The 12657-nt window shown below is 42.5% G+C and overlaps 1 protein-coding gene across 3 annotated transcripts in view; it reads left to right on the top strand.

Annotated features, from left to right (window-relative positions):
- The window catches only part of Grk4 (G protein-coupled receptor kinase 4), a 46843-nt gene that overhangs the window by 7198 nt on the left and 26988 nt on the right, over positions 1-12657 (top strand). For all 3 annotated transcript variants that reach the window (XM_090343892.1, XM_090343890.1, XM_090343891.1), the window contains exons 4-8: positions 246-323; positions 2087-2190; positions 4944-5036; positions 7319-7382; positions 9563-9703. In XM_090343892.1, the coding sequence (XP_090200018.1) occupies positions 246-323; positions 2087-2190; positions 4944-5036; positions 7319-7382; positions 9563-9703 (480 nt within the window). The remainder of the gene's footprint in view (positions 1-245; positions 324-2086; positions 2191-4943; positions 5037-7318; positions 7383-9562; positions 9704-12657) is intronic.

The following is a 12657-nucleotide window of genomic DNA, read 5'->3' as shown; positions in this document are numbered from 1 at the left end:
CATACATTGATACCCTTTCACATGTCTTGGTACCCATTACCCTCCCCCCACCCCCTAAAATAGACAATTTTATTTCCTCGTATTTCTTAGGTTTGCAAAGAACGGCCATAGATACATGATCAGTAGAGGTGCTTTCTGGTTCTGAGGGTACCAAGCCAATTCTATAAGTCACAAAATTGAAATATTATGAGACATTGATGGAAAAGGACAAATAACATTTTCCTTTCCCCATTCTCCCCAATCAGGCAGATTATGAAGTTGCCATTGATGTGGAACAAAGAGATTATGGACTATCAATCTTAGACAGATTCTTCAATAAGGAGGTATGTTTTGTTCTTTAGAGTAAATAGTTGAGCTGGGCTCCTGTTGCTTATACTAGTAATTCTAGCCACTCAGGAGGCTGAGATCTAAGACTGAGGTTCAAAGCCAGCCCAAGCACTAAAGTCAATCAGAGTCTTATCTTCAATGAACCACCAGAAAACCAGAAGTGGTGCTGTGGCTCCAGGCATAAGGTGGTAGCCTTGAGCTGAAGAGCTCAGGCAGGGACAGCCCTTAGGTCCCGAGTTCAAGCCTCACAACACGCTCCCCCCCCCCCAAAAAAAAAGAATATGTGTGCATACTAAAAGTCTTAATTCTATTTTAATTAGTTTTTTTGTGGCATTATGATTTTTAACTCAGGATCTCATTCTTGATTAGGCAGTGTCCCACCATTTGAGCTATCCTTCCAGCCCTTAATCTTTTGTTCTGAGTTACTGAGGAAATCAATTATTAGATCTCAAATGGGTGCCAGCAGCTCATGACTATAATCCTAGCTACTTCAGGAGACTGAGATCTGATGATCACAGTTCAGAATCACCCCAAGCAGATAAATTTAGGAGACTCTTATCGCTAGTTAAGAAACAAAAAGCTAGAACTAGATGCATGGCTCTTGTGGTAGAGTAATAGCCTTAAATAAAAAAGTCAAGCAAGCATGAGGCCCTGAGTTCTTGCCCCAGTACTAGTGTGCATGCATACAGTGTGTGCATGTGCACACAGGCACTCACATGCACACACACACACAATAATAATAATAATTACATTCCTGGAGCTGGGAATGTAGTTTAGTGGTAGAGTGCTTGCCTAGCATGCATGAAGTCCTGGGTTTGATTCTACAGTACCACATAAACAGAAAAAGCTGGAAGTGGTGCTGTGGCTCAAGGAATAGAATGCTAGCCTTGAGCAGAAGAAGCTCAGGGACAGTGCCCAAGCTCTGAGTTCAAGCCCCAGGTGGCCAAAATAATGCCTTAGAAAATTGATTCAGCCAAGTACTTGCTTTTTCATCTTTGTCATCATCATCATCATCTTCTCCTTCGCCTTTTTTTTTGTTTTGTTTTGTTTTTGCCAGTTCTGGGGCTTGAACTCAGAGCCTGACCACTGTTCTTGAGCTTTCTCAAGGTAGAGCTCTACCACTTGAGTCATATCACCATTTCTGGCTTTTTCTATGTATGTGGTACCAAGGAATTGAACCTGAGTCTTCATGCATGCTAGGCAAGAATTCTATCACTAGGCCAAACTCCCAGCCCCTCCTTCTCCTTCCTCTCCTCTTCTTCCTCCACCTCCTCTTCTTCTCCTCCTTCTCCTTCCTCTCTTTCCTCTCCTCTTCCTCTTCCTTTTCTTCCTCCTCCTCCTCCTTCCTCTCCTTTTCTTCTACTTCTCCTTTTTCTCCTCCTCCTCTTCTTCCTCTTCTTTTTCCTCCTCCTTCCTCTCCTTTTCTTTTTCTACTCCTTCCCCTTCTCCTTCTCCTCCTTTCTCCTTCTTCTCCTCCTGCTCCTGCTTCTGCTTGAACTCAGGGCCTGGGCACTGTCCTTAGGCTTTCTCAAGACTGGAGCTCTACCACTTGAGCCACAGCACCACTTCTGCTTTTTCTATGTCTGTGGTACTGAGGAATCAAACTCAGGTCTTCATGAATGCTAGGCAAGCACTCTACCACTAGGCCAAACCCCCGCCCCTTGTTTTTTTTTTTTTTTTAATAAGCATTAGGTTCTGTTTATGATTAGCAAACTTTGGAATCACTAATTGTTACATGTTTGGTTTGGGCTATATGGAGAACTCAACACCCACTTTATCAGAAATACCTCCAGATATTGTGAAATGCTGTAGATTAAATCTGAAGCAGAACTCCTCTGAAAACATCTTTGAGGAATGCACTAGGTAAGTTGGTCATGCCTAACCCTTTACCTATCATCTATGGGTAAACCCAATGGTCAAAAGGTTTCATTGTGGGCCATGAGTGTGGCCTAATAGTAGAGTGCTTACCTGGCATACACAAAGCCCTGGGTTTGATTCCTTGGTATCACATACACAGAAAAGGCTGGAAGTGGAGCTGTGGCTCGAGTAGTAGAGCTTTGAGGAAAGCCCAAGGGCAGTGTTCAGGCTCTGAGTTTAAGCCCTAAGACCAGCAAAAAAAAAAAGAAAAAAGAAAAAAAGGTTTCATTGTATGACATAACTTATCAGAGTACTTCCCCAAATTACAGCATTAACTTTCCATAATTTTATGTAGTAAGAATAAATTAAGAGTAATAATCACATGTACATAAGTGGCGTACTGAAGAAGGCCCTTGTTGAGTTCTAGTATTCTAGCATCCCTGTCATGGCTCTGGTCCATCATCATTCCACTCTGGAAGCTGGGTGTGGTAATCCTAGCTACTCAGGAGGCTGAGATCTGAGGATCACTGTTCAAAGCCAGCCTGGGCACTAAAAGGGCACTAAAATCCATGAGACACTTATCTCCTTTTAACCACCAGAAAACCCGAAGTGGTGCTGTTGCTCAAGGGGTAGCCTTAAGTTGAAGAGCTCAGGGATAATACCCAGGCCCAGAGTTCGAGTCCCACAACTGAAAAAAAAATTACTATGGGGCTGGGAGTGTAGCCTGGTGGTAGAGTATTCACATAGTGTGCACAAAGCCCTGGGTTCGAATCCTTGGAACTATATACACCGTAAAAGCCAGAAGTAGCCTGTGGCTCAAATGGCAGAGCATTAGCTTTGAGCAAAAAGTGTCCAAGGACAGTGCCCAGGTCCTGAGTGCAAGCCCCAGGACTGGCAAAAGAAAAAGTAAAGAAAAAAGAAAAATTGCTCTGGTGGCAATTTGGACATGAGGAGATGGTTTCCAAAAGATTGGTCAGAGAAGCTCTTAGCTGTTCAGATGATGGCAGTGATTCAGATCATGGTATGACAGTGATCATGAAGATAAGTGAATGGACTAGTGAGAACAAAAGACTTCAGAAGTTTTCAGAATATGTTAAGTTTGAGATTTGTGTGAGTCATCAAGCAAAGCTGAGAAAAAAGCAACTGAATTTTCCCTAAGTAGTAAAGGTTTGAACTCTGGGCCTTGAGCTTGCTTGTCTTGCTTTTTCATCTGTCACCTGTGCCACATTCCAGCCAGCTTTTGTTCTGTGTGTGTTCGTGCTCATCAGTCCTGGGATTTGAACTCAGGGGCTGGATGCTCTATTTAGGCTTTTTTTGGCCAAGGCATGAATACACACTTGAGCCATAGCCACTTGGGCCACAGCTCTACTTCTGGCTTTTTGGTAGCTAATTGGAGATAAAAGTTTCATAGATTTTTACTGTCTGGGCTAAAATTGAATTATAATCCTTAGATCTCAGTTCCCTGAGTAGGTAAAATTATAGGCATGAGCGAGCCATTAGGGCCTGGCCATTCAGCTCTGATGGTTATTCTGCAGATGACGTGTTGTAGACATTTCTGTAGGTAATTTATAAGGACCTCAGTGTCCTAGGCAGCTGTCCTGTGCAGTTGCCACATGGTGGATCTGCCTCTGGAGTTTGTGATACTTTAATAATGTAGGCATCATTACAAAACAAAACAAAAAGCAAAGGTGGAGAGGTGGCTTTGTGGTAGTGTTTGCCTAGCATTCATGAAGCTTCGGGTTAGATTCCTCAGTAACACAGAAACAGAAAAAACTGGAAGTGGTGCTGTGGCTCAAGTGGTAGAGTGCTAGTCTTGAGCAAGAGAAGCTCAGGGACAGTACCCATGCCCTGAGTTCAAACCCCAGGACTGGCAAAAAAACAAAAACAAAAACATATTACTTCTGTAAAAATATTAAATAATGTTTAAAAAATAGTATTTCTGCCTAAGGGTAGAGTGCTAGCCTGCATGAAGGCCGGGGTTCGATTCCTCAGTACCACATACATAGAAAAAGCTGGAAGTGGTGCTACAAGTAAAATGGTAGAACTCTACACTTGAAAAAGCCCAAGGACAGTGCTCAAGCTCTGAGTTCAAGCTCCAGGAATAGGGGAAAAAAATATTTCCTACCATATGTCTATTAACATTCAGTCATGCACTTTTGTCTTCTTTGCAGAATATTGACTTCTTGGTTAGACATACAGGCACATAGCTTGAATGCCTTTAAGTTATTCTGTTCTACTGATTTATTATTTAATTTATCTCCTATGGATACATAAAAAAAGAATCTTTGACTTTGGGAAAGGAAAGAGTTTTCATATATTTTGAATTCTTCCTGGTTTTCATTGACACCAATGGAACATAGTGTACACTTCTTTTTCTTTTTTTTGTGGGTCATGAGGCTTGAACTCTAGGCCTGAGCGCTGTCCCTGAGCTCATCAGCTTAAGGCTCCTGCCCTATCCTGGACTCAGAGCCCCACTTCCCTTTTCTAGTGATTAATTGGGTATGAGTCTCACGGTCATTTGTGCCTGGGCTGGCTTTGAGCCTCGAACCTCAGACCTCAGCCTCCTGACTAGCTAGGATTACAGACATGAGCCACTGCACCTGGTCATAGAGTACACTTCTATAATTTCAAATCATATATACTGAATTGTGTGTAATAATTGATTTCCCCAAACTTAATGATTTTTAGTGCTTTACAACATTCTTTTCTTCAGATTTTTATGCAACAAATGTTTGTAATTGCATAACATCTTCTTCTAGGGCTGTTCGTAACTATTTGAGTTCAAAACCATTTGAAGAATACCAAGAAAGCCCATATTTTTCTCAGTTTTTACAATGGAAATGGCTGGAAAGGTAGGTTTTAATTTAAAACAAAATGAAAACAAATAGTAATTCTCATAGCACATAATAATTGCTTTCTGCTTTTCCATTAGGATTCTACTAGAAATCTTGAGTTACATGTGGCAATTTTGCACAATAAAATGCTATTTTTGACAGTCTAAGGGTTTGAACTTGGGGCCTCATGCTTATTAGGCAGGCATTCTATCACTTGGATCATGCCCCCAGTCCTTTTTAGTTTTAGATGTATGTGGGTTTTTTTGTGGGTTGTTTTTTTTTTTGGTCAGTCATGGGACTTGAACTCAAAAGAAAGTTAGGGGGCTGGGAGTTTGGCCTAGTGGTAGAGTGCTTGGCCTGGGCACTGTCTCTGAGCTTTTCAGATCAAAGCTAGCACTCTACTACTTGAGCCACAGTGCCACTTTCTGGTTTTCATGTGATTAATTCTAGATAAGAGGCTCACGGACTTTCCTGCTCCCTGGGATGGTTTTGAACTCAGATCTCAGCTGACTAAGTAGCTAGGATTATAGGTGTGAGCCACTTATTCCCAGCTTAGTTATTTTTGAATTGGGCCTTTTGATGTTGTTTTATTTTATTTATTTTTTTGCCTGGAGCTGGCCTTGCCTTTCCATTCCTGTGCAGCATGAACCACAGATAATTAGCTTCTTAGGGCTTGAACTAGGTCTGGGCACTGTCCCTGAGCTCTTTAGCTCAAGAGTACCACCCTACCTCTGGGCTTGGGTGTTGTTCCTAAGCTCTTCAGCTCGAGGCTACCACCCTACCCTTGAGCCAAGCTCCACTTCCTTTTCTAGAGGTTAATTGGATGTGCCTGGCTGGCTTTGAACCTTGATCCTCAGATCTCAGCCTCCTGAGTAGCTAGGATTACAGGCGTGAGCACTGCCGGCTCCCAAGTATTATTAATAGATGTAGTATTGTAACATTTGTCCATATTCAATGAACTTCTTAAAATGACATATCTTGAATTTATAATACAAAAATATAGTATGATGCAGTGATTAAGACTTTACAGTCTAGGCCACTGCACAGACACAAGTGACTTAGCCTTTATAATTTTTTTTTTTTTGCCAGTCCTGGGGCTTGAACTCAGGGCCTAGGCACTGTCCTTGGGCTTTCTCAAGGCTAGCACTCTACACTTGATCCAGAGTACCACTTTTGGCTTTTTCTGTGTATGTGGATACTGAGGAATCAAACCCAGGGCTTTGTGCATGCTAGGCAAGTACTCTACCACTCGGCCAAGCTCCTGGCCTGCCTTTATAATTTTTAAATGCTTATTCTGTACAATTAGTGGTACTTAAAGATGCCTTGTTACATTTTTGCTAAGATGATCTGGGAAATGTGTGAAAATGTTTAACACAATATTTGATGCACAGAGTATCACCAAGTATCAGCTGTTATTAGTGCTACTATGATTATTATTGCTGAAATTTTTATTGGGTGATTAATTTTTTTATTAAAGAATTTATTAACATTGATTTGTACATCATATTTCAAATGACATGTTTAACAAACAAGTGTTCAAGAAGGGAATCTCTGTATACAATCACTGGCACTTAGTTTTTAGAACATAATCAAAATTAGGCTAAGGGTTTATAAAAAAATTTTTAGATGATTAATTTTCTATTGTAGTTCATACATTTCTTTTGGGCATAGGGTAAAACATCTTTGAGAATCTTTTTTCAAGGGACAGTGTTCTGTGTTTATGTCTGTGTCCTTAGCATGTTTTTGACAGGCTGAGAGGTAAGCCCAAGACTGCTGTGAGTTGTAAATGTGAATATTTTAGTGTGGGCTGCTGATATCTTTGTCTTTTTTAAATTTTATTTTATTTTGCCAGTCCTGGGGCTTAAACTCTGGGCCTGAGCTCTGTCCTCCGGCTTTCTCAAAGCTAGAGCTCTACCACTTGAGCCACAGCACAACTTCCAGCTTTTCCTATGTATGTGGTACTGAGGAGTCAAACCTGAGTCTTTTTGAATGCTAGGCCAAACTCCTGGCCCTATCTTTGTCTTTAGCTAGAAAGGGTAATTGGACTGTTCAATACCTGTGTCAGTGTTTTCAACAGATCTTAAATGTACTTACTCCTCTCCATGCAGGTCACGAGCTGTCCCATCAGAGCAAGGGAAGGTCCCTCTTCTTTGTCCTAGGCACTCCCTCTGAGCAACAGGGTCAAGAAATATGACTAGGTCAAATAAATAAACCCAACATGAGAGTTAGAAAGGTCTTTCTGTTTTAAAGTGTCAGTACACTCTATGACCTGAATTTGTTTGTTTGTTTTTATTGACTAGGCGGCCAGTAACAAAGCATACATTTAGATATTACAGAGTTCTAGGAAAAGGCGGATTTGGAGAGGTGAGTACTGCGTGCCCATAATTAGCAGCACCTAGGGTCCAGATGGGTAAAAGGCAAGGGCATGGAGCACCGTGAGCTGCATGTGAAGTGCTACCTTCCACTAGAGCTAGTCCTCTCACCTTTGACAAGAACATTGGCTTTTAGGGTTTGGTGTTCAGGTTTTGGCAGTTCATCTGGATTGAAAGATGATTGTTTCCATATTGTGGAGTTTCTGTTATTTCCATATTTTAGTATTAGCTTTAAAATTCATACAGTACAGAGTACTTAGTTTTGTTAATAATGAGAAGGTATAGCTATGTTGCACAGATTGATTCCAAATTCCTGGGTTCAAACATTCCTCCTCCTTCAGTCTTAGGTATCTGGGACTGTAGGCTGGGGGTAAAGCACTTGAACAGCATGTGCAGATCACTTGGCTTGATTCCCCCCACCTGAGGGAAACAAAAACCTGAAGGTTTTCAACGTGTGTCAATCTGGGGAAATTCTAGGGAACTTTTCATTGAGTCATAAAAGGTAGTCTTTAAGTATGGTAGCATGCGGTCTGTTCTGGTGATTTAAAGATGTGACAATTACCTCATCAATTGTCAGTAGTCGTGTACTAAGTCTGCGTTTATAAGTCCCCAACAGAAACATACAGTGTTTAAGCTAGAAGGAGGTTACAATTATAAAAGCAAAAGCCTTCCAAATTGCTTTAAAATTAATTACAAAGATAACCTAAGAAATACTGCACTATCAGGGTGAGGTCTGTTTCACATTTGCATTTTAACACGGTAGGAAATTGGACAGCATAGTCATAGTATTCCTTTGAGGAGCCATAGAAGTATGCATCTGGCACAGTTCTAGATTCCTTCCCAGAATATTTGGCTGATGCACTGAATGCAATTGAGCACCTGCCTAGTATGCAAGAAGCCCTCAAACCCTGGGACCACAGAGGGACATGGGGGCGGGGGAGGGGGAGGGGCAGATGTGCCACTGCTTAATGTAGGAAAATGATTAAACACATTTTAAAAGTAGATGTAATTTTCATTTTAATTTTTTTGTCATGAGAAAGGTAAGACATGTTTTAGTATAAAATACAAAGATGTAGGTGCTGGGGTAGTAACCTGTCAGGATTAGTGGTCTAATTTTGTTTTTGCCTTTTTTTTTTTTATAAAAATACATAAATGCCTTGACTGTGGTGTTTTTATGGCTGTAATGATCTCCTGACTGTGGTGTTTTTATGGCTGTAATGACATCCTGGGTGTGGTGTTTTCCTGGTGAACAGGACCCCCTGGGTGTGGTGCTCTCCTTTAAAAGCTCAGTCCCACGGAAGGTTGGGCTGCTCTCTCTCAGCCGAAGGTGGAGGGTAGCCGCTGCACTGCTATTAAACTGACTCCTAGCTCCATTCACTGAATGCTGGTGACTCTATTGCTGGGGGGGCTCAGGGACCCCAAAATGGCTAGTATATTACACTGGGAGTGTGGCCTAGTGGTAGAGTGCTTGCCTAGCATGCATAAAGCCCTGGGTTCAATACCTTGATACCACATACACAGAGAAAGCTCAAGAACAGTGCCCAGGCCCTAGGTTAAAGTCCAAGGACTGGAAAAAAAAAAGTGCAAATTGTATCATAGTCACAGGAACAACCCTTAAATGGTTTGTAAACTACAACTTTATGTTCATTTCTATTGTCAGTCTCCTCTTGTCACTGAAATCAGCGTTGGCTCAATAGACATTATCACTGAGGTTTAGCCCCGAGGAAACAGTTTTATTTGTGGAACCTAAGAATGTTAAGTGTGAGTGAGCTGGATGCTGGTGGCTTACATCTGTAATCCTAGGTATTCAGGAGGCAGAGATCTGAGGATTGTGGTTAAAGCCAGTCTAGGCAGTACGCTCCCTAACACGTTTATCCCTAATTAGCCACCAGAAAACTGGAAGTGGCCCTGTGGCTCAAGATGAAAGTGCTCTGCACTGGTGGCTCATGCCTCCTAGATATTCGGGAAGCTGAGAAGTGAGGATTGCGGTTCAAAGCCAGCCTGGGCAAGAAAGTCTAAGTGAGACTCGTCAATAAATTATTCAAGAAAGTGGGAAGTGGTACTGTGGCTCAAGTGGTAGAGCGCTAGCCTGGAGCACAAAGAGGCTCAGGGACAATGTTCCATTTGACAAAAAAAAGAATGTCCTGTGTACATATTTTTTTCTTAAATTAGGTTTGTGCCTGTCAAGTGCGAGCTACAGGAAAAATGTATGCCTGCAAAAAGCTTGAAAAAAAAAGAATAAAGAAGAGGAAAGGCGAAGCTATGGCTCTGAATGAAAAAATTATACTAGAAAAAGTGCACAGTCGATTTGTGGTAAGTAGTTTTACCTTCCCTGTGTATTGCTGAATCAGCAGCACTTCTGTAAACCGTATTTCCTGTGCTAGGATCCCGTGCTGCGCAGGCGCAGGCGCAGGCGCAGGCGCAGGCGCAGGCGCAGGCACAGAGCATTTCTGGGCGGCTTTGCTCTGTGGTTGGATTTTCAGTGAGGCCTCCTGCCTCACTGGGGTCGTGCACACACTAGCGGCACTGCTCATCCTGCTGCTCAGTTGTGACTTGTTGTACATCTGTTACTGTCCACCATCCCAGTCTGTCCATCACTCTTCACACCTTCCTTTAGAGGCTTTCAAGAATTGTCATAATGGTGCCAGGAGTTTGGCCTGGTGGTTAAAGTGCTTGCCTAGCATCATGAAGACCCGGGTTCGATTTCTTGGTACCACATACATAGAAAAAAGCCAGAAGTGGTGCTGAGGCTCAAGTGGTAGAGCTCTAGCCTTGAGAAAGTCCAAGGACAGTGCTCAGGCCCTGAGCCCAAGCCCAGGACTGGCAAAAAAAAAAAAAAAAAAAAAGAATTGTCATGGTCCTTTAATGATACGCTGAGCTTATCCCAGGGTTCTGCCATCTTTCAATCATGAAAATGGTGTTTTGATGAGCTTGAAAGTTTTTTCTCCAGTCTCCTCCATGTGGACCTCCTCTTTGACCTCATGTTTCCCTGATCTTTTTTGCCTTTTCTGTCATCTGGCACATTTGCTAGCATATTTCAATTGTTTAGTTCCTCAGTTTTTTTTGTCAGTCACGGGGCTTGAACTCATGGCTTAGGCACTGTCCCTGAGCAGCTCTTTTGCTCAACGCTAGCACTCTGCCGCCTAAGCTACAGCATTACTTCTGGTTTTCTGGCAGTTAATTAGAGATAGGGGTCTCATTGACTTACCTGCCTGGCCTGCCTTTGAGCCATGAGCTCAGCTCTCAGACTCCTGAGTAACTAGGATTATAGATGTGAGCTTACCAGCACCTGACTAGTTCCTCCATTTTAACCTTCCGTGTTCTAGATGAGGATTCTACATGAGGAGACCAATCTAAAATGTAGAGGAGTGTACCCAAGCTTTAAGCCAAGCATTATTTTGTGTGGTTCTCATCTCCAAACATATTTCTTACAGCATATACAACGTTATAAAAGTGATTAGAAAATGTGAATAATTTATGGAATGATAGCGTTAGACCATGGAGTCATCGATATCTCAGCATTAAGGTCCAGCATCTGAATATGGTAGTATGTGTACATCATACCAGTCTCATGTGCAGTCACATGAAAATAGTTAATCAAGTAGGCTTGTTTTGGAGTCACTTTAAACACTGTGTTAACTACCTTACAACACAGAAATCTCAGATCTAGCTTTATAAAAGGGACATAAGGAGTTACCATTTATTTTACTTAATACAGTTTGCTTTCTATGTTCTGGGCCCCTTCTAAGATCCTTCATCTGTGACTGTCTCTCCCCTGCCTAGAGGCTCAGTGGCAGTTCTCTTTGGCTCATTCATGCTCATTTAACTGCCACCCTGGCCCTGCACAGCACTACCTCTCTCCTGAGCCCTCTGCTTCTGCCTGTGCTCAGGCTCCAAACCAGGTCTCCACCAGGTAGTACAGATAAGTCTGTCCACAACTTCAGTTAGGTGCTACATTCTCGTACCTAAACTCTCCAGTGATCTCCATGATGCAGTGAACGTAGACAGCTCTGGCCCCTTGGGCGCTGAGTGACCTGGTTCTGAAGCCTCTATCACCCTTCCCTTGTCCCAACTCTGGTTTTTCCATATACTGGAGCATAGCCATGGCCTATTCCTATCTAAACGTTCATACCTCAGGACTCTCTTGTACCCGCCACTCTGTTATCATTGTCAGATGCTTCCTTTAATGTATTCATTTATATTTATCTGTCACCTTCCTAGATCACTCTGCCAGGGTAAGAGAGCAGAGCTTTTCAGGATCTTGTTACCTGCTATGTTTTGATGCCTAGAGCAAAGCTGGCATAAGAGGTTCCTAAGCCTGGTCTGGGAATGTGGCCTGGTGGTAGAGTGCTTGCCTAGCATGCATGAAGCCCAGGTTTGATTCCTTAGTATCACATTCCAGAAAAAGCTGGAAGTGACGTTGTGGCTCAAGTGATAGAATGCTAGCCTTGAGCAAAAGAAGCTCAGGGACAGTGCCCATGCTCTGAGTTCAAGCCCCAGGACTGGTTAAAAAAAAATAGCAACAACAATAAAAAAAAAAAAAAATCCAAGGAAGTCCTAAACCAGGCACTGGTGGTCATTCTCATGACCCTAACTGCTCAGGAGGCTGATAGCTGAGGATCATGGTTCAGAGCGAGCCCAGATAAGTCTGTGAGACTCTTATCTCCAGTAAACTGCCATACCCAACTCCCCACAAAAACTAGAAATGGACCTGTGGCTTAAGTGTTAGGGTATTAGCTTTGAGCAAAAGAAGGCCTGAACCCAGGGCTGGAGCACTGTCCTTGGACATTCCCAGCCCCCCTGAATATGTTTTGAATGATCTTCACAAGAGGGGGAAAGTGGGAGACTTTGGGCCTGGGCATTGTCCCTGAGCTCTTTAGCTCAAGGCTACTGCCCCATCTCTTGAGCCACAGCACCACTTCCGAGACCATTGTTAATTGCAGTCTAACTCTGTGGCCTGTTCTATGCAAGCTGGTGACCACGGGCATGCTGGGCAGCTCTGCTTTCAGCTCACTCCCCTCTACTTAAGACTGGCTCATCCTTTCTTGCTATCTAATGCATGAGGACCAGGTTGGATTTATTCCAAGAATGAAAACCACATGCCTAGATAAAGGGGGAAAATTAGTTTTTTCAATAGCTTCAAGAAAAGTTGTTTTTTCTTTTAATAGAATTCAGTGCCCATTTATAATGAAAAGCTGCAAGTGAACTGAACAAGGGAACTTCCCTTTAAAAAACAATCTTTTAGCACACATATTCCCATGTGGGAA

This window comes from Megascapheus bottae, chromosome 13, assembly GCF_031878675.1.
Source record: "Megascapheus bottae isolate mThoBot1 chromosome 13, mThoBot2.hap1, whole genome shotgun sequence".
Taxonomy (NCBI): domain Eukaryota; kingdom Metazoa; phylum Chordata; class Mammalia; order Rodentia; family Geomyidae; genus Megascapheus; species Megascapheus bottae.
Note: the sequence above shows the minus strand (reverse complement) of the source record. Positions and strands in the feature narration are given on the sequence as shown.